Raw genomic sequence first — 22,688 nt, 5'->3', positions numbered from 1 at the left:
ATAGGTGGTAAACTACGGGTGATTGGATCAGAATCGAATGTGTTGCTGCGTGTAGATTGTCAACTTCGTATATACCGAAGGAATAGGGTCGGTGGGCGAACATGCAGAGCCTTGTTGCAAATCGTTACTTGGCCTTATCACGATGAGTTAACGGTTAACGCTCGAGACACCGACTTCATCCACCATTATTGCGTTCCAGGATTCTAGGGAGACACCCTTGAGCGGACCCGGGGAGCGAGATGTGCAAATCGTTACTTGGCCTTATCACGATGAGTTAACGGTTAACGCTCGAGACACCGACTTCATCCGTCAATTCATTTGCTTTCCGCCATTATTGCGTGCCAGGATTCTAGGGAGACACCCTTGAGCGGACCCGGGGAGCGAGATGGCTCAGTGGTTAGAGCCCGAATTTACTGACCGGAAGGTTTGTGGTTCGAACCCGACTTCTGCATCTCGACTTCTGTTTAGGCTGGGGCATCCTGACAGTATCGCGGCCATCGCGCTTACCTCGGGTGGAATGGAAGCTAGACACCGAAAGGATCTTACAACTCAACGATATTTCCGCTTTGAGTTAACCATACAGCTGTGCCATTGGTGTCATATTGTCGTCTGCAGGACGATAACAACACACGAATGTTTGAACTTAGTTAGGTTCGCCAAATCAGGCTGTCACTTTGAAACACCACCGAAGGATGCAAAAGAGGTAGAACGGATTTGGTCTGTCCTATGATGGGATCCTTGTACGCTTGCTACTTGCCTGTCATCAAGACTGGTCTGTTGATGTTAGAGTGACTCGTATGGTGTATGGTGGATACTGATTATATTGGAACGCTGGATTAATTATACCTGAAATGATAAACTAGTGGGTCACCCTGGAGAGTTGATATTCCGGTTGTTGGGAATGCGATAACGGTAGTGTCATGGTCAAACAAACTGAGTAGTCTGCCGTTAGGTTATCAAAGGGTAGTGTGACAAGTTCGGATTTCTCCTTTGCCTCACCTACGCATCTTCTTTCCCATCTAGGTGAGTCTGCACAGACTTCAACTCCTGCCAGCGGAAAGCGTAAATCCTCAACGAGACTGAGCCTTCTGCATTCTACCGCTCGCAAGTCACGTACTCCGGCCCCGGAAATGTCAGCCACTTCCTCCAGCAACTCCAGTACTCCAGCAGGAGATTCATCTACAGGTAAGTTCACCAGGAATTTCGTGATATCTCCACTCACCTTCCTCCCTTAACTTAGTCCCAAATTCCGGAACCATGCCGTCCGAGCCTAGACTTGTTCGCCTGAAAAACTTCTATTCTTTGTAATTTTTCCTTAGATTTTTGCAGTATTATTTTGGTCCTTGCCAACTTAAAGATGCAGCAAAACGCTGTGGTCTCTTTCTTTCAGGCCAATCGGGAACTCCACTACGCGTACGGTTGGAGAAACGACAACATCGTGTGTTTGAGTTTTTCGTGACCGAGCGCAACTACGTAGAGGTTTTGCGCTATCTATATCGTGTTGCCTACTCGGTGAGTACACTCCTATTTTGCCTCACTCTTTCTCTATCATCGGTTTAGTTTTCTGCACAAGTCCTGCAGTGTCCGCATGCTAAAAACATTTGAAGATGTTAGGATTGCATTCAGTGCTACTGGGGCCATAACCCTCGGTTTCCCTTCCCCAACTTCGATTTCCCGGACACTCACATTCACACTCACATTACATTCGGTTACCTGGTGGCGCGGCTCATTGCTATCCTTTGTACGGCTCGGGGTTTTGATCGTTGACAAAGCCAAATCGATTATATACGGAGCCCTCCTAAAATCACCCTAGATGTCTCGGTGGTTAGAGCGCAAATTTACTTAACCGAGAGGTCCATGGTTCAAACCCGACCTCTGCCTCTTGACTTCCACTGTATAGGCTTGGACAATCTGGCAGTATCCAGGCCCTCGTGCTTCCTTTGGATCGCATGGTAGCTAGGCACCGAAAGGGTGTTATCATCCTAGACACAGACTAAGACAATTATATGGTTTACTAATACGACCGCAGTTATTATTTGCACCTGTGATGCATATCTTGGGTATGCGGTTCATGTGTTGGGTGATCATCAACAGTTTCAACAACAAACCTTGTTTGGTCCGCAATGAGGTTGTCGACCTCCTCTTCGACATACTTCGAGGAAACGGTTTTTTGGACACTTTTTCCCACTGTGTTTCTACATCGGGCAAACAACCCCGGAATGTACACAGTGACTTCCTGGTTACCGAACTCTTAGAATCGTTGTATCCTCCAGAGTCAACGAGATGGCTCAGTGGTTAGAGCGCGAATTTACTGAATGTAAGGTCCGTGGTTCGAACTCGACTTCTCATGTCTAGGCTTGGGCAACCTGGGAGTGCTTCCTTCGGGTGGGCATGGCTGCTGGGCGCCGGAAAGGTGTTACAGCTGAACGATTGTCTTATTTTATCTTTTTCCACCATCAACTTCACGATGATCCAGCTACTTACCACGTTAAATGGTTGACATCACATTTTCAATTGAAAGTTCGTTCTGTGGGTGAAGCCAATTTTTGCTGAAAAAAACTGAGATGCACTGTACACCTATTTCATCTTTATTGAGAATCACCAGCGCGCTCTCACGAAACCCCGAGGAGTTCCGATCTCCCAGTGACACTAGCACTATCTTCTTAGCTTAACACACCTGGTCTTGTCAGTATTTTGACCCGAACACTACATATGGTAGTATTTATGACATGACTTCATCGTCGTCATCAACCGTTTACAAGTTGTGCAGTGGCTCCGATTGACATTCACTCACTTTATACCAAGCGTAGTGACGAAAACGACAGTTGGCCTCCGAGGCTTGTGCATCGGTTAGTGACTGTGTAGCTGCGTTATCAAAGCGTTTTATTGTTGGTGTGATAATCGCGAGTGCCGTCGCTCCGAATACCAGAGATGATAATAACTAATACAAGACCATGTTAGGGATCTCACTGACATGTAGGGGAAATTTCATATTCGTGTCAGAATATTAGAAAACCTAGTACATGGATTTTGCATCGTGTTGTTTGTTGGAAGGTGACGTGGATTCGTGATGGCATTAAGAGTAGTCTTTGTTGTTTGACGCTCGTGGGTGGTCTTCCAAAACGTATCGATTTCAAGTAGAACCTCACGAGATCGGAATGAAGTTGTTTTCTTACGGGATGGCCTCCCTGGGACAGAGGGTTCCTTTCCGAAACCGTTCATCACCGTTATAAAACACACGTCGATTCTGAGAAGCATTCTTCGCCAAAATTCTCTAAACAAGGATGCGCTGTGTCTGATCTGCATGCTTCAAAAGTTGATTTTCATAATTTTATCACTCTGACCCCAACTGTTTACCCTCAAAGCTTTCTAACAATATCTCTCTTTTCACGGTTACATGTACTGTGCTGCACTGTATTCTCCTACCTTTCTTACTTCCCTCCATCCGGTTTCAGCAAGTGGTGAATGAAGACCAGTCTGGTGGGGCTATTCTTCCTCGCCAGGAGGCGGACTACATTTTTGGGAAACTGGGGCCCATATACGAGTTGCACGAACGTTTGCAGCCGAAGTTGAGTCAGCTCGAAACGAACTGGTCCCTGGCGGAGAGTTGTCTTGGTGATGTGTTGCGAATGGAGCTTCTGGACGAAATGGACAAGGTTAGTACGCTGCTGTTCTTGCATTGTTACTTTGGCTCGTCGGCCGATACCCAATTTGCGAATTCTCCGTTTGGGCGTGTTCACCTTAACATACTAGGTTTTTTAACCAAATGGAGGATCATGCCTCTTTCAGTTCCTCATCCATTCACGTCAACTCACTTTATTCGACTACTTTATTTACACTGATGAGCAACATGTATTTGCAAACAAAATCTTTCGCAGTACGCAAAATTCCATGGCTGTGCACCTCAACGGCAGAATCGCAGTTTACCTGGTTTCTGCCCGTGGGAGCAAGAATGGTACGTTCGAATGATGCTGTATAGAGTGAACTGGGGTTTATTGTCAACACGTTTTATTCTAATAAGACGGATTCCGCCTTGAGTTCCATTGAGAAAAACATAACCGACAGATCAAATGACCCCGGTTATCGTAAGGAGACGTACATTCATATGACCCCCTCTAATAGGTCAAGTGAACCATGCTCTAAAATGTTCGCTACACTGACTCGAAGGAGTCAGTTTCAACAAAAAATCATGGTCAGTCCCAACCTGAAAGGGTAAAATCCTTCTGCTAGACTAATCTGTGTGCTCCTTCACCTACTGTTCGGTGGCGTGTTGGTCGGAGAACTAGACGTTTTGCAGAACGTCCTCGACAGCGCTGTCCGGCCTGACTTGAACAGACTGCTTCAAGCTCTGTGTCTCTTTCGTTTGAAACCAAACACCGGGTAGATGTGAAATCCGCTTTCTTAATCCCGTACGAGGTCCCAGAAACTGAAAAGCATTCAAACAGCACGTCTTGCAGACGAATCAGTTGCTACAGACAGTGTCCTCTGAGTTCAAAAAAGGTACGTTCACACCACAGTGCGTAACCCCGACTGGATATTTCAGACGTTAGTGCAGAGCGATAGCCTAACCGTGCCTCGTGAACCATGATGTCGTTATGCTGAAACTGATAGCACATGTTCCATGACTCGATAAGAATTCTTCTTTTGTTTCGAATTACATAAATTCATTACGTCGTTGATCTCTTTACGGATGGTGTTTCTGTTGTAACTGACTGTCCCCGCTCCAGTACCTTAGTGTTGGAATCTGACTCGCCAACAAGGAATACAACAGCTTTATTACGAACAAACGAGTGCAAAAAACAAGAAACATCGCGGTATCGCTGGCCGTTTCCTCTGTGACATGCCTGAACACATCGCCGGCCGTAGATAAATCGATTAACTGTTTGAGCGTCCAATCGGAAGCTTCTTTTCTCGCCCATTTGCTGGACGGCTTTTGGTGGAATTCGAGGGTCTCAGAAAAATTCGGGCATCCTGGGATTATTTTCAAGAATCTGACACTCCTAACAGTTTCTGACATCTTAACGATTCATAGACAGTAGGCTCAGGTCAGTGTGAACTGCTTGTGATTCGACTGTTATTCTTGTCGGAAAGGTGTGTTTTCAGCCGACAGGTGGGTTACTTCCATCTGACAGTGATATCCATCATCTTTAATCATTATACTCAGTGAAATCGAGATGTCTTCGACCTTTGGTTCATAGCCGAGACTGAGCGTAGCCTGAATAGAATCTGTTCCCACTCACACATACATCAGCGCTGTTATCTCCTTTGAGGTGGCACCATTGTCAGAACAATAGCGCCACATGCCTGTTTGGTTAACCAGTCTAGTTTTGTTCCGAACCAGAAAAATTTCCAACCCAATGCTCACTATGCAACAGCATACGGGGCCATTAGGGAGTTAGTGGTAGTTTGTTTGCTGAGCAAACGTTTGTCATCTCGATCTTTCACTAAAGATTGGCAAACTGCAGCGTATCTCAGCTGATCGTGATCCCTTACATTGCCCGTCGTTCAGTTCTCCGTATGTCTGGGGAAGTATCAGCTCGTCGATTCAAGAACATGAAACTGAAGTCCTCTTGCAACTCTACATTTCGAGAGATAGTGAAACCCAAATTTTCTACACAAATCACTGCTCTTTTCCCCACAGGCTTATGGCAACTATATGCAATTCTACAGTCCTCCGCACATTCACCGACTTGGCGAACAGTTCCCCCGATTCCTAGCCTTCCTCCGTCAAGTTGAGCGACGAAAGGAATCTGGGCGACAGAGCTTGACTGCTCTGTTAGTGCGACCGGTCCAACGACTGCCATCGATTGCCTTACTTCTGGATGGTAGGTCACCTCTTTATCTCATCTGGTTTTTCTATAAATTTATGCTACTTATTACATGGTAAGTAGTCAGCGTCGCGAAAAGTGCCACTGCTACAGATACCGAACGCACTTCCGGAAACAGCAATCCAGTAGGCACACTGACCCCGGCGAATGAATCTCAAAGACATTATCTCCTTTGGGGGGAAGTGTTTGGTACAACGGTATGTTAGTCAATCTTCTCGAAACCATTATTGAACCCTCACCGTCCGAAAAGAGATGTGCCGTGCAATTTCGGTACATTTTCGGTGGATGAGAATATTCGACACAGAACTTGGTGTCTGCACCTGTTTCGGAATAGACTTTTTCGAGTAGCCTGGCGTTGCTTTCTTGAAAACCATGCCTTCATGGAGGCATATCCCGCATCCATCTTCTGTACTTCGTTTGGTTGTGGCGTCTTTATATTTCTCACCGTCTCACTCCTCGTTCACTTTATTGACGGTACCCTTAGCCGAAAGATATCATTACTTCAGTTACTTCAGTGACCTCACCAGATTCACTGTATGCCACCAGGTCTGAAGAAGATCATACCAGATACGTTTCAATATCATTCGGAGAAGTCCTGAACTCCTACTACCCAAAGCAATTTTCATTTACACTCCCTTGTCCACCTGATATGTTCTGTTTCTAAACCTGCCAACTTAATCGCAACTTCTAACCGTCCACTTCATCAAAGTGCTACGGAGGGTCTCTTCGACGCAGCGGCATTTGATGTTGGCGCTCTGTATCGACTAAATCACAGGATATCCCATGCTTGCTCTTCTTGCCAGGTGCTTATGTTTCCTCTGTTTGGCAAAGAAAAATATGACTATTCCTTCTGGATTTCATGCCGACTGAACTGACTGTTGCGGCAAGATGGGCCTGCCAAGCGAACAGTATTTCGAATTTCGTACAAATGATATCTCTGGTATAACCGGGACGCAATTTAGAACAAGTGAGCTCGAGATAACCCAGTGGTTATGGTGCGAATTAGCTGACCGGATGGTCCGTATCTCGAACGCGAGCTCTGCATCTCGTCTGCTGCTGTCTAGGCTTGGACAACCTGGCCGTATCTCAGTCCTGTGATTCCTTCGGATTGCATGGCAGCTAGGCACCGGGAAGGTATTATAGCTAGTGTCTTAATTAGGACATGACTCGTCCGATAGAATACCGATATCATATTTTAACTCATCCAACTATTCGGTAAGTATTCTGTACGCTTGGAATGTTTAAAGATAAATTTGTCGTGCCGCAGCACCCTTAATAATATAAGTTATACGTGTCATCCTGCTCTCCATTTTCGACACCAAAATGTCTTCCGGAGTGGCGCTTAAGAGGTCGTTTGTTGCGGTGCCTTTGTGTTTGTAAAACTGACAATCAAATGCAAACCGCACATCGTTTGTGCATATCGCTGAAAATTCCGGAGTGGTCACTCTAAACCAAGTAAAAAGAGGTTGAGCTTCAACGGAAGTCAAATGCTTACTCGTACTGTGTATGTTCTTTTCCTTCTGTACAAAGTAGAAATCTCTCTTCAGTGTGTTTTTGAAATAATTATTTTTGAAGTCATTTTTTAGGTTAATCCCTGCAATGTGGCGCTTGAGGATGAATGAGATCCTTGGTAGCCGTAAATCGGGGCATCCGTAATCAGGGCATCCGCTGAAACGGAATCTAAAAGCGCTTAGTGTACGCTTAGTGTAGTCAGTGGTGCTCTTGCATCAAAGCTATTGCCTTCAAATTGAACACACCTTCGCCTCCGAAGCTTGGTTGTACGTTTTCCGGTGACCAAAACTGTAGCAGCCGGAACCAATGTTCCTATGATATACGGCTTATAGCTGATAAATTGAACTGGTTTAAATTGCGCTTAGTGTGACCTGAAGCGTATTCGTTATGTTTACCTCAATTTTGGCTGGACGATTAATTTTTGAACGCAACAATCAAATCTAGTACGGACCACAGCCCACCCGTTAATAATACTTTCCAAGTTTATCCTTATGGAGACTTGGAAAAACCGAATATCACGGAAGTGGTTGAAGGCGAAATTGCTTAGTCCCGTCGTAAGTCATCTTCATGGTCTGCATACTTATTCGCTTTTCTCGACGATGTCGTTTCAGGCATATCCAAATTCACTCCTGGTTCTCACCCTGACAACGCGGGCGTTACTCAGTTCGCCAAAGGTCTGAATGAATTACTACTGAAAATCAACGAGCGCCTTCGAAAGAACGAGGAACGTCTTTCATTATTATCGCTCTATCATGAAATCAGCGGGGCTCCGGTAGGTTGATGATTCGGCACATTGGTTGAGAACGCATGATGTTCAAGTAAATAGTGAGCAACCATTCTCAAGCCACCCTTCTCTGTTCTCTTCATTGCAGCCTGAAATGTTGTCCTCCTCTCGCAGCCTTATATCCCGTCTGGACGTGTTCGAGTTAGGGACCAGTGCTTCAGGAAACACAACCTGCGAGCCCGTAACCCTTTTCCTTCTTACGGACAGTCTCGAGGTCGCACGACCACGGAAACGCCACACGGGTGAGCCATTGGCTCACGCGATCCGAGCGGCTCTGGCGGTTGTTCATGGTAAGTCAACTTGGATATGAACAGATCCTTTGTGTTCCGTACTCTCTGTTTCACCCCCTGGCGTCCATCCCAATTTGACCAGTTTGTTGGTTTTTTCCGCAGGTTGTCTATTACTCATTAAGTCTCACTATTCACTGTGGCCGTGTTTTGCTTTCAACACAGTAGAAGTTTCATGCGAACCAGGCCTAGGTCATTGACTATCGCCACATTGTAGGTTGTGGTGGTGGCGAAATAACCCTTCACCGATATTCCTCACGTCTTTTTTGCAACTTTTTTTTATCATGTTCCAGATAACTAGCTGGGGTGTTTGGTTATACGTTTCTCTACGGTTACATGTTTCATTACTGCGTATGGTTTCTAGACGAACTCAGTGCTTAAGGCAAGAACCGACGGACCCGCAGGTCTGTGGTTCGAACCCATCCTGGGCATCCCGACTGCTCATGTCTAGGTTTGGACAACCTCAGCCCTCGTGCCTTCTTCTGGTGGTGTGGCAGGTCTTCCATGAAAGGGTGCTTTAGCTGAACGGTAGTTTTTAAACTGTGTACAATATTACCAGTCGGTGGCGTCTGAACGGTAGTTTTTAAACTGTGTACAATGTTGCCAGTCGGTGGCGTAAAATGTGATATGTCCTCTTCGCGATGTCTATGCATGTGGTCACTCAAACTAATCTCTATCCTTCATAAAATCTACATTTACGTGGACTTTATTACAGGGTTTTGCCATCCAACCTCATCTGTTATGCAGCCAAAGGCAGTTTTAGTAGGACAACAGAGAAGTGGTTGAGAGGGAGGGACTGAAACGTACGAGTCCAAGTGAACACTCGCTGGCTTGCGAATCCACGAGATTGTTTGATATTTGTCCAAAACCTTTGACGTTCAATGTGGAATTTGCAAAAAAGGGAGCTTAAATTGCGATTAGTAACGGACCATTTTTTCTCGAACTTTTTGGATACGCATCCTTGGAGCATTGTTGCGTGAATCCACTACACTTTCAGCTCGAGCTGGATTTATTTGGACTAGTATATCATGGGTACTGTGCCCAAGCGATGTGAAATGCTGTGAGAAATATCCTGGCGATTCAAACAACGCATGGTAAAAATCATTCAGTGATCTTGGTCGATTATTTTTAGTTTCACATTTTGGGGCATGGTTCTGATCGATTTTGACACATTCGTAAAAGATAATGAATACTGATTGATGCGGTACATGAAAGGCACGATAATATGTTCGAACCTCTCTCATTGGTTGACATCGAAACTGCGAGCGGGCCATTCCACGGTATGTTGGTGTTACAAAGCAATGATTACAGTTTGGTAGAGTCCGAAAGTTCATGGAAGATCATGACCAGTTTTCCAGAATTGAAGTTGATCAGTGTCCTGATGTATGAATCAGTCGCCTGCTTTTTTCCTCAGAATCGCCCTTGTAAGTTTCCTTGCATGTGAAAATCATAAATCAATCCATCACAGAGCCATTACTCCGAACTCGGATGCCGAAGTTCAGGTTTTTCTTTTTCACATTAACCATAGCCATCCAAATCAAGCTTTTCCATATCAAACTACTGTGTTCATAATTTGGGATGATGTGATTCGTGATCCGGTTAATTTCCGCTGAAACATAGTCACAATTTATCTGGGGACCTTTTCGCTTTTTGTATATTTTCACACTGTGTCGCGCGTTAACATCCATTTCGAGCCATGGCTTTGAGGCCATTGTCAATTACTATAAGGCAGCGCATAGAAATGTTCTTTTCTTTTTGTCGGTGTCAATTACTATAAGGCAGCGCATAGAAATGTTCTTTTCTTTTTTGTCGGAAATCTTTCGTTTACTTGCACCTCTACCGGATCAGTGAAAAATAAATAGATAACCTTCTCCAATCGTCTCATTTTCCCGTAAATCTTGTGGTTTGTCAGGCCTGTATGTCAGCATTTGATCTTGTCCGAATTCAGGTGGGCTGATCCAGATGGTATACCGCTGTTTAGTCCAACTGGTGGTCGATAATCATGCCTTCAATTAGAACGTCGGGTGATCCTCCCTGGCAGGCCGCAGTTAACCTTGATGCCAATCGATAGTACGCAACGCAAGGATCTTTTGCTCGAGGAAGGTTCTCAAGTTGCTATGCGTGTCGACCATACGGCAGCCAATCGTATCTGGAAAATCCAGAATGTTTTCATTAGCATTTTATGTCATCGCCCCCTGGAAAGCAGGCCTATTGCGCACTGAAACAGTGATTCAGTGATGAAGTTTACTGGTACAACAGAATTGGAACCAGCCGGTTCGGCTGTGTTGTCACTGTTACAGAGCTAAACCAAACACGTCCGCTGGCGGAGCAGCCGGAAACACACTTTAATAGGCCAGTTCAGATTCGAGGGTAATCGTGTAAACTGACTCCACACGAACTCTAAAAGCGTGAGAATAGTTCACTACTTTGCTAGGATCGAGCAGGAAGGAGATGATGTGGATTTAGTTATAGAACAACTTCATTATATACTAGGTATTATCATGTGCCTTGACAACTGTAGTAACGGTATTTTCCTCACCTTAGTTCTCGGTCTGAGCCTCCCAAGCTAGCGTTCACGTCAAAACAACCACCAAAGGTGCACAAGGTCTATTAATGCCCAAAACGAAGTCAGCGTAAGCGGTTATAACCTTCTGGAAGTTCTGACGCGTTCTGTATGCGCCATTGGCAACCGGCATTTGGCCAATACTGGGTCATGATTGGCTGTTGGGTCCAGATTGTTGACCAATCATATCTCGTCTTGATGCCGGACCGGCAAGCGTCCCGAATTCTTGGCCAATCTCGTGCGGGCCAGGCTTATCGGCCGTAGCAGTGCCTAAAGACGTGTGGTATAGCGGGATCCGTGTGAAATTCCGCCTGGCAACAACCAATATAATAATAGTGAATTATTATGATTGGTTGGTTGGAATGAGGTGGCTCAGTGGTTAGGGCGCGAATCCACTGACCGGAAGATCCGTGGTTCGAACCCATGCCTCTCAACTTCTATCTATGCTTGGGCACCCGGGCGTTATCCCAGCCCTCCTCTTCCTTCAGATGGCAGCTAGGCACCGAAAGGGTATTACAGCTGTGTGTTCATTCTTCTTATTATTATATTGTTAATAAAAGCGAAAGTTGTATGGTTTGCCAGACATCAATGAGAAACGTTTGGGCGCGACACAAAAACGCTGTTATTGTTAATATGAACGTAGTCTGCGGTTACCACGCTATCGTAACTTCACGACTATGATTGTACGGGAAATCGATGTTCTGTGCTAATTGGGTATGTTCATTTGGTTTTGGACTGGAATTACGTAGGGCACAACGCACCTTAAATTCACCTTCATTTGCGCCTCTCATCGGTGTGTCGAAACGTTATCACAGATGCTCACGGACACTATAAGCATGTCAAGACGGGAAAATAGAGACCAAATGTGAAAGCTATCCACAAGGGTCGAAATTGGAGCGCAGGGCATTTCATTGTTAACTGATGAGTTTATTGATGTAGGCACTTCCATGCATCTGAAGGTATGTCCGACCACCTCAAACTGTTTTTCACTCGCCCTCTTCGTGTTGCCTGTACTCTTTCAATGTTTCCATCAATTTTCCGTTCACTGTTTTGTCAGGTGAGGGTGGTGAGGTGTGTACCGATTCAACTAACCGAAACCTCAATGTGACCCCTGGTGTCTGCCCATCCACAAACGCCAGTCTGCAGTCAGAAAGCAATGCCGCTGGAGTGACTGCTAGCGCGGGATCCGATCACACGGTGACTGTCACAAGAACTGGCTCGGGTGCTTCCGGTGCGAGTATAGTGAACTTCGGGATGGTGGAAGGCAAACAACGGTGTCATTATAAGCACCTACAGCTTTTGAAATTGCAAGAAATCAAACGTGTAAGTCTTTTGTCTCTACTTCAGTCCAATCTAACTTTATTTTCCAACTTTCTAGGTTGTCAGTTTTGATACGGCCTCTCCAGATCGCGCGGCTTTTGGCTTAGTTGTTCGTTCCAGCTCCGAAATGGACGATCGAGTCTATGCCTATTGCCTCGCCGCCAGTTTCGCCGCAACTACTGCTGTGGCCACTGGTCGATGCCCAGAACCAGTGGAGTCCGCGGTCGCCGCTGCTGCCTCCGCGTCCTTAACAGGAACTCTGGTGCGAACAGAAAGCTTGGGATGCACAACGCCTGCCTCGAGCAGCTCTCACGTCGCCACCTTGCAAGCCTGTGTCAGTGAAGCGAAGCGCAAGTTTCTCAACCAGCTGTGCCATCACATCATCCAGGTGTCCTGTTTGGCCAACAGTCCTGAGGAATTGCTAGTGGATGTACAGCCGGAGGAGTTGCTAGGTTTCGATCTAGAACAGGTATTCAACGCCACGGCAGCAGCAATGAAGTCAAAAAAGTTAGTCTCCTGTTTCTTTTTAGCCAAACGGTTGTTCACCTTGTTACCGACTTCGGCCGACTGATATCTTGTCTGTACAGTGAGGTTTCGTGGCGGGACAGAGTGGATTGCCGCGCAAGGTTAATGTAATCTGTGGTGTGTACCGATACTAAGCGCTATCCTGATTTTTTGTCGTCATTCAGCCGTAGCACCCTTTTGGTGCCTAACTGCCAAAAACTCGGAGAACACTTTACCGTTACTGCTGCATCCTTACTGGGATAATCGCGCAATATATACGTCAGTAAAATCAAGAAAGTCGAGCCAGAACCTTCGGCTATGGTTGGTCGATCAGTAGAGCAGTGTACTTGCATGTGGACTGAATATAGCGCCAAGAAACCACTTAAATTACAGATGAGATAATAAAAATAATGAGCGTTCAGCTATAGCATCCTTTCGGTCCTGAAGGAAGCAAGAAGGATGTGCTACTGCCAGGTTGCCCAAGCCTAGAAGGGGAAGTTTAAATTACAGATGAGATAATAAAAATAATGAGCGTTCAGCTATAGCATCCTTTCGGTCCTGAAGGAAGCAAGAAGGATGTGCTACTGCCAGGTTGCCCAAGCCTAGACAGGGGAAGTTGAGTTACAGAGTCCGGGTTCGAACCACGCGCTCTGTCAGTCTCCATTCTAATTGTGTGAACGAGTTTCTGAAGGTGTTGACACGTTTAGGTGCTTGTGGTGAACTAGCACCACCTCTCTTCCATCTCCCTTTTATTCACAACAGTGTTGCTTGTCGACAGAGAGGTACTGTGATGGTCTCTACCAGAGTTTTACTGCACCGATTTTCCAAATCTGAGATGAAAGCTAGTTGAACAGTATAGGCGCAACACGCTGGGTCTCCAGTGAAACCCAAGTCGGCATGCAAATGAGTGTGTTCGACTAGTTGATCAGTGTTTCTAAGCTCGTCTAACTTCCCATATTAGCTCAAGCTCTTTACACGTGCGGGATACACTGTATGAAATACAACTCAATAGTGTGGGTCTTAAAACGTGCTGTCAGTCTGTGGACGCAACTGGATGCTCTTCTTCTGGTCAACCAAGAGCATTGTTGTCCTGGAACGGTGCCGACATCGACACGATTATCCGCTTAAACGAATTGGCAAGTTGCCATCATAGCTAATCCGAAACAATATCACAGACTCATTGGTTTTACAACCAAGGTGGAAGGGGACTGGTGAATCGGTAAATTCTCCGGTAACACTCAACTGGTCTAGTACGAAGCAAAAGGACCGAGGCCAGGTTAGTTTTGTTCACACATCTGGTACATATTTAGTTATTGAGTTCTCACATCGTCTGATGGATAGCTAAGTGATTGATCCTCTCACTGAATGACACGTACTTTACCGATCGTGTTTAATGTATGCTGTTCCAAATGTTCTTCCATAGGTTCGGTCGCCAGCTAACGCGGAACATATCGATTAAGACGCCCCGACGACCGCTTGCTCCCGGTAAGCAGCAACGACCCACCGGCGGTAGTGTATTGCATACGCCCGGCAGTGTGCCACAGCAGAACCACAACACAGATGATGCAACGAGCCTGCAACATTATCCAATATCAAGTCCCCGGCGATCCGTTCTCGGTAGTCTTCTTGGGGTGAGTTGCTTCTGCCGTTTGCCGCATCTCGTCTCTCATATTCCTAGGTTATTTGAACCTGCATCACTATCGTTTGAGCAGTTCTCACCTTGTGCATTGCCCCTCGTGAACAGCGATGACTCAGAAGACTCAAACCGTGTAACCCATGTTTGCACCGTGCAAGTCCTGTCCTGTCAGGAATTCTTAATCAGGTAGCAACACAAAAGCTTTAGTCCCGGCGGACAATTTGCTGAATTCTGTTCCTCGTCGATTTGTTGAACCGACAAAATGAATATATACACACTGGTAGTGTCCCCACAACAAAAACCTTCAGTAATGCGTAGTTCAGACGGTTATTAAAAAGAGGTGATCGCTTTAATAGTCCTGAGTACTGTTCACAGACAATGAGATAAATCATAGATAAACGTTCAGCTGTAACACCCTTTCGGTACCTAGCTGCTGTGCTACCCGAAGGAAGCCCGAGAACTGGGATACTGCTAAGTTGTCCAAGCCCAGACAAGAGAGGTCGGGTTCGAACCACCATGGACCTTCCGGTCAGTAAATTCGCGCTCTAACCACTTGGGCCATCTCATCCTTGTCCGTTCACAGACAAGAAGGCAGATGGATGCGGAAGACTTCAGTTGTTCGCTTTCGTGGGCTAACTAATTCGAAGTCACAAAACTAACCAATGCAACAGTTTTGACATCCACACGCCAAATAAAAGAGTGAAATGGAAGCCGGCGTCGTGAGTCTCGTGCGTGGCTCCAAGTTACTCTCAAGCAAGCGTCTTTACATCATTGTTAACAGGGTGGTGAACATGATGTACAGGTGTGCATTCAACTGATGTTCAGTTACAACTTCTTGCGTGGTCCCTCAGGGTCTGTCTTCTAGCTCATATTATTTTGTAAGTTTTGACTCTCCAAATCTGTCCCCAACCATGAGATGTTCTGATTATAGCTGCGGTCGTTCGAGGCTCGCTGAAACCAATCGTCGCATGTGCAACAGCCTAACCAGCGCTGTCTTACGCGAACATAACTTCGCTTTTATCGGACGGATCCACAGCACAAGGAGGTTCAACATCTGTATTCATGAGTTCTGTCATTAAATCGCTCATGTTTAAGGTTACTTCTCAGTTTCGTCACCTGTCCGTCCAATTCGTCATGCTAACCTCTAGCGTTGTTCCCAGTTCCGATGTGTTTTCTCTTCATGGTGCTTTGCAAGTCCGCCACCCGTCTCCTTACCTGATCGAGTAGCACTTTCGACTCGCTTATAGGAGTAAACCTTTAGTTTGTGAACTATTTGCCCATATTTTCACTGTATCCGATTTTTTCACAGCTGACTACTGGGCTGTTTATTTGACTGACCTGCGTTTGACTATTGATAAACCACCCTTGGAGTTACGTTGTCGGTTCATCGCTCTTATACCAGACAAATTTAGCATATACACATTGTTTTGAAGTCTCAAAGGAATTTCAATGTGTTGAATATATTGGCAGCTATTCGTATTTTTGTAGTATGCAGTGACGGGCGAGATGGCTGGGTGGTTAGAGTGCGAATTTACTGGCCGGAAGGTCCATAGTTCGAATCTGGCCTCTGAATCTAGAGTTTCCTTGTCTAGGCTTGAGCATCCTGACAGTGTTCCAGCCATCCTGCTTCCTTCCTTCATTATTAGTATGCAGTGACAGATATTCATCTTGTCGGGACAGTCAAATGTGCTATCTCTAGGAGGCGTTGTATACTTCAGTGCATCGCTCCAGCATGATTAAGCGTTCTTCTGGACCGAGATGAGGGGCCATGAACCTGGTCGACTCATACTCACTTTGTTGACTGTTCTGTTTTGATATGGTCGAGTTACGGATATTCTTGCTCCCAGTATTTTCTTATACTGGACTGTAATATTAGTTTTGATGACATTTAGAGGTGAACAATAGCTTTAAGCATGCTCGAAAACCTTTTTATGTTTAGGTGATTGGGTACGAGCCCGTGTTTTACTCAGTCGTTTATTTGGTGTAGATATCTTGCTACATTTATGGGCTACTCTCACTTTGGTCAGATTGGCGAGAAAGAGACACTTCTGATTCCAATGGTCCTAGTATCAATACCACATTACTTAGTTGCTTTGTTAAGTTCCCGATAAAATAATCCACTCTTGTAATTCTCACGAGGTGGAATTCAATTGTGAACCTAGGACAGTGAATGATCTTGTTTTTAGTTGTAAGTGGTTTGGAGGTTTGTAGAATTCGCGTTCACATCGCCCGTTTGAACAGTCCTGTCCTGGAGTAGTTATTCCGATGAGTTTACACGAAATATGGGAAGCACTGTACTCGAGTTTCATTCTTATCGAAGCTCGTCAACAGTGTATCTTCTTTGCCATCCTGAGGTGAGCGTACTGCCATTACGCCACCACTGCCCCGTTACGCGTTTCCAATGTTTTCGTTCTGAATCGAGTCCGCTCATGATCCATCGGTGCACATGATTTGCTGGTTCGTGAAAGTTTAAATCGCCGGATGAATTTCGGAAAAAGTGAATGTTTGTATTCTAAAAAACTGTTGTTCTTCTCTCAAGGAGCTACTATCAGAGACGCTTCTATTCCAAAATGCGCACTTCCTAATTTTTACCAGATCTGGGAATATCGTCACAGACAGACGTGTGTTTAAAACGTCATTGCCTTCGTTATTTTGTCAGAAGAGACTCCAGTACAGAGGACCGTTTAATTTGGTTTCAGACTTCCCACAGGGAACCTAAGTACACCAAGAATAGAAATCTCAAAAATAAATGCACGAAGTCTTAGTGTGAATATGGGCGTACATTTGTGCAGGAGTTCGATCGTTCTGATTGTTGGTGTGCGTACTGGGGCGTGGCAATGTGGCCTTCGTCAGACTTAGTATAGGAAAATCAATGATATATAAACCGTCCCTGATGAGTTAGAACTCAATGAACTTGACCACAGACTGGTTAAGGGAATGAGAGGAATTATTAGGCAGATGGAACACGGTCACTCATTTACAAGGACCCTCATCGAGTGAAGGTCTATTGATAGACTCTTCAGCTGGAATTGTATCGTGCAAGTTAGCTTCTTTGAACTTTTGCACATTGTCCTTATCAGCATATCCTAACCCGTTCGGAGTTTCCAGTGGTCCCATTCATTGTTTTTCCCACCTGCATTCCCCTTATCACCTTGCATTCATATTTAAATATTCTTTTTTGCCTCTAAACAGCAACGGGGAGCCACTTTTACGGGAGAACATGCCTCCTTGGTCACGGGTTCTTCACATTTCGTGGAGGCCAGTACTCCGCTGCGAGACAAGCGTCAGTGCAGTACACTTCGACCTCCTTCGACACCGACCGCCGAGCAGGTCACTATGACCATGCTGAACATGATGCGGATCGCTCGTAGTACGGTCCAACACTCTCGCAAGGAATTGACTCATACAGGAAGCATATCATTGTTTGATGATGATGATGACGACGAGGAATGCACAGGCGATTATCCTGATGACGACTGCGCCTCTGTCGCTTCCGGTAACCTAGGGGGTACCTTTTGGCCCATTTATACCAAACATACTGGCGGTGCGACTCGGGCAGAAGCTGCACTCTCATCAACTTCCTCACTTCGGTCACACACAATTGATCTAAGCTCAGTTGCGAGCGCAATGGATAGCGTGAGCTCCCTCAGAACAGTGTGCACCACTTCTCAGCCACAATCGCATCGAAATTCTCTCTCTCGCAGAGGCCCACTCGGTCGACCTTCTGTCCTCCTCTCCGACTATGATTTTCGCGGTCAACGGAAAAGTGTATGTCAAACTGTTCTGGCAGGATTAAAGAACTTCCGACGTTCCATCGCAGGGGCTGGTAGTGCTCTGCTTCACGGAAATAGTACTAGCTCTTTTACCTCCTCTCTCGCCAGGCACGGACACCGTGGTCCCAATCGGGCTGGAGCCTCATCACTCGCCTCACCAGGTATACTCAACCGCAGTGCCAGTGTTGACGCTAGTATTTGCAACACAGTGCTTGCCTCTCCTTCGACACTGGCGTCCACTGGTGACCTTTGCATGTCTGGTCTAAGTTTGAACCGACCAGCACCTCTGGCGGAAACGGAGCTAGAACGCGAAATTGAGCCCTCGACAACGACAGCCTCACCGTTTCCACCTGCTCGCGGTCTGCTGACCTCATCTGCAGCTGCAACTGCGAACCAGTATCAGTCGCCTCGTCTCGAAGAACCCCGTCTGTTTGTGCGCAGTGCCACTTCGACTGCAGTCAATTCTCATGGACAGCTCATGATGGTGAGTTATGTATGGTATCGTCCTTTCAGTGCTTTCGGCGGCAGTATGTTGTATCGTATTGTTGTTTCTATCCTATTTGTTGCCGTTATCCGTATAACCATTACTCTTCAAGTCTGGTGTTAATTCGGCATTATGACGGCGTTTTGCGTGGGATTGTAGAAATTATTAAATTTTTAAATTAAATTAAATTAAATTATGAGTGACCGTAGAAAATTTGGAATGATTGCCCCTCACATTCATAACTCAAAGGCGAAAAATACTCGTTTGAAACGCAGAGGTATTTTGTGACATTCTGAATAAGTTATCACTTGTGTACCGAGATGAATTTGTCCGTACATAGATGCGGTAACATGGTAAATTCGGATCCACCCCCTGCCGAGACGACCGGTGTCTTCCCGTGCCAACATGTAGACAGGATTTGATGTAGCCGAAGGGAATCAAGGAGGCCACGAAAGGTTTGGGTGCTGTTGCTGCGGTTCGCCTCCCCGCACATGGTCCACTTAACTGTCCCTGTACTTGGTTGGAAACACTGAACGATCAATATGGTGGATAACCGATATCAATGGCGTTCATATCATTTTTTATCCAGTTTTTCAGATTAAGTGATGGAGATGTAGGCACCTTGAATGGCTAACCCTCAGGTCTTTCTCTTTGTCTCATTTTAAGGCTTTTGTGAAACAAATTGTCATGTTTATACGGTAGTGAAACTCCGATGTTCTCATCTTGTTTCTGTCAATGATGATGATGATGACAACTGTCCAACTTGGTGAAGCTTGTGAAAAGTCCTCCTGCAGTCATTCAAAATACATTCAGTCGGTAGTACTACCACTGGGACGGGATTCTAAAATTCCACTGAAAAAAGTTGATTGTGCTGTCACAGAAACAAAATCTGAACACTTATTTGATGATCTCAGAGAACTTCAACATACTCATACTGGGAGCGAAACCGTTTGTGTTCCCGTTGGCAAGAGAACATTCAGAAGCATCCCTTGGCTGTGGCACCCTTTCGGTACCTAGCTGCCATGCCGAGGATGCTTGAGGACTGGGATACCACCATGTTACCCAAGCGTAGACAGGGTGAGTCGAGATGCAGATGTCGGGTTCGAACCATGAACCTTCCGGTCTGCGAATTCGCGCTCTAACCACTGAGCCATCTTGTCTCCGAGAGCCAGAAATGAATAATCGTGACGAAAGCCAAGCAAGGCATCCTTAATAAAGTGAGATTACATGTTCAAACCAAGCATAATTTCGGCCGATGCGTCCAAATTTTCAATAGACGACGTGCTAATGATGGGGACAAATCACTCGTGATTTGCGTATTCGGGAGTTCGACATAATGCACGAACTTACCGAGCGTAAGGTTCGTCGCACGCCCTCAACCGCTGCACCTCGACTGCTCCGATTGGCCACCCTGGTAGTATCTCAGCCCTCGTGCTTCCTTCGGGTGACGCGGCAGCTGCGCACCGAAAGTGTGTTACCGCTGAACGATTATCATTATTGTTATTATTGAACTTTGATTTAGAATGAGTTAAGTGTGCTTACAGCTTCCGTCTTTGTGCACTCTGTTTTATGGACTCCCATGAACCTAGCGTACCCGTTTGCTTAATTTTGCCTAGAATGGTTCATCTTATTCCTAACTAGCCAGATGACGTGTATTTCATCTTGGTCTCTTGAAATTTCGACGCAAGCATTCCTGAAAACCGAAAACTCAAATGGAAGCTGATATTCTTCAAACTACTTGCTAAGTCAGTATCCAGAGAACTACGTTATATAGTTAGTAAAAGGACGCACTGTTTTCCTCGATCACGAATGCAAAGTATGCGAACATTTACATTAAGGCAAGCAGAAACTGACACTGGTTTCTGCCAGAGGGTTAAAAAACATGGGCTACAGACCAATATTGCTCGTGCGTATGAGACTGGTGATCGTTTCCCGGCGTTTATGGCTTCACTGAATCCCAAGAGTCTGCTGGATGAGTTTGTCCGCCACCATTATAAGCGACTTTTCAGAATCTCACAAGTGACCTGTTTCCGCCATAAGGCATGCGGTTGATGGAGTCAAGGTTCACGGGATTCGTTGACAAATATCCACCGCATTTTTGGTCTAGGTTGATTAATTTCTATGGATGGTATTTAGCTATACATTTGGAAATTAGACGTTCATCAGGCAGAGGTTTGTGTGTTCGCCGGACTCGGTACGGCTTGGAAGTGCTTCGGTCCGTTCCATGGATATAGTTATCCGCGCAGCCGCAGCTAAAGTGCTGTGATGTAGCATCGGACTTATGTTACTGGACGAAGTATAACAGCTGTCAAGAGCCGTAGTTGCACTGACGGATAGTCTCTATCGAAGGTCTTTCTCCTTATTTTGATTGTAACGTGGCCATGTTCAACTCGTTAGCACGGAGTACTTTTTTTCGGACTATGTGGGACCGTCCGTTGTTGGTGTGTGTTTGATGCGTCGTATACTGAGCTTCTTCATAACCATCCCTTGTCTTATCGTAGAAATTTGTCGCACAAATGTTTGGAATTGTGTAGTTTGCATTCGGCGCCTGAAAATATAGAAAACAAAACAAAGGTACTGACCACTCTACGTAGCTCGGCAATGCGTTGAATATTGTAATCCGCCGTTCGGTTGTCAAGCGACCTCGGAAAGCCAAGCTATCGTCTTCGAATTTAGGCTCGTCGGGGTGGACATATTTGAATGAGTAATAATACCAATACTTTGAAATAATTAACTAAAAGGTTCACAAGGATTAAAACAGCCGAGCTTTTGTAGTGTAGGAAATCATAGTGACCTAATGCGAACTACAAAAGCAGCCTAAGGAGCTACGCATCATGCACTTGCATATGGGGTAACCCGTTACAGTCAAAGTGAATAGTTCCCAAAAATAGCAAATTAAGGGGTCCCTAGCCACTGAGCTATCCCGCCCTAAGAAGTTCAGCTGCGAGTCTGAAACAAATTTCAGGGTTGACTGCAAAATCATGTGAGTAATGTGCTTCGTCATGTAAAGGAAGTTGGAATCAATGTTAGCCATCACTTGTGATCGCATCTAATGGCGCTTTTTCAAAACTAGTTGTAACAGCGAGGTTGATTATTCTTCGACATATTAGCTTGGTGCTTGTTGCGTTTGAAGCCCGCTTTTACACCCAATTTCAAGGTCAGCCATGTTATGATGAACCCCTGAATGCGCGTAAAACCATCGACAGCTCCTAAAAATACTCACTTTCATCATCTCTTTCTATGCACCCTTCCTTTTTACAGACTCCAAGTGGGTCATTCCGAAATATCCCCAGCGTTGCCTTACACAACCAATCAAATACTCAGCTGCCTCTTTTCAGCCGAAAGGCTCCAGAACTCGATACTGTCACTTTAGACGAAGTGTGCATGGCTGAACTGGACACCTCTCCATGTAAACGTCTTGGTGGTTCAATGGTCAGTCTGGCAAGCTGGAACAGCGTGTCAACCTTGGATTGTCCTCAGTCATCGGACAACCGTTTCCACAGGCTTCAGGCGAATGACGGGAGCTCGGCTGTTTGTGAAACAGTCAGCCACATAGGTGTGACCACCAGGGAAGACCTTCGTCGTTCATTTCGTATCCCCACGGCGGTCCGACACTTGGGTAGCTCACACGGAGGTGCTTCGAGGAGAGAAGGACAGAAAAAACAAAAGAAACATAAGATGAGCAGCATTGGTCATCTGTTTCAACGCCCATCGGTGATTGCAAAGCCCGTCGGCGCTACAGTGGTTCCAACCAGCACTTCCAATCAGTGCCCTGCTACCAAGGTGAACCCATCGCGTCGTGAAAGTCTTCTTCGAGGCATATTTTCACGTTGAAACTCCATCCAATCCGGACTGCATCATTTTATCTCGCTTCGGCACATGATTCTACTACATTCATACTGATCTGATAACATTTTGATGGTCGAAATCCGCAATGCACACTGTGACTGTTTTATATTGCTGTTGAATATCTTTCGTCTTCTGCGACATTCGCTAT

General features: G+C 45.7%; 1 protein-coding gene across 1 annotated transcript in view; it reads left to right on the top strand.

The window, feature by feature from the left end:
• T265_05531 (hypothetical protein) overlaps positions 1 to 22,688 on the top strand; it is a gene marked incomplete at both ends in the record, with an annotated part of 28,057 nt that extends 5,369 nt beyond the window's left edge. The window contains 11 exons of the mRNA XM_009170565.1: positions 1,024 to 1,185; positions 1,391 to 1,512; positions 3,456 to 3,656; positions 5,642 to 5,825; positions 7,952 to 8,112; positions 8,213 to 8,414; positions 12,032 to 12,297; positions 12,353 to 12,801; positions 14,222 to 14,429; positions 17,627 to 18,691; positions 21,953 to 22,688. Coding sequence (XP_009168829.1) covers positions 1,024 to 1,185; positions 1,391 to 1,512; positions 3,456 to 3,656; positions 5,642 to 5,825; positions 7,952 to 8,112; positions 8,213 to 8,414; positions 12,032 to 12,297; positions 12,353 to 12,801; positions 14,222 to 14,429; positions 17,627 to 18,691; positions 21,953 to 22,525 — 3,593 coding nt within the window. The remainder of the gene's footprint in view (positions 1 to 1,023; positions 1,186 to 1,390; positions 1,513 to 3,455; positions 3,657 to 5,641; positions 5,826 to 7,951; positions 8,113 to 8,212; positions 8,415 to 12,031; positions 12,298 to 12,352; positions 12,802 to 14,221; positions 14,430 to 17,626; positions 18,692 to 21,952) is intronic.

Source organism: Opisthorchis viverrini (genome assembly GCF_000715545.1).
Source record: "Opisthorchis viverrini unplaced genomic scaffold opera_v5_102, whole genome shotgun sequence".
Classification (NCBI taxonomy): Eukaryota; Metazoa; Platyhelminthes; class Trematoda; order Opisthorchiida; family Opisthorchiidae; genus Opisthorchis; species Opisthorchis viverrini.
The sequence above is the reverse complement of the archived record's forward strand: the minus strand, read 5'-3'. Positions and strand labels throughout refer to the sequence as shown.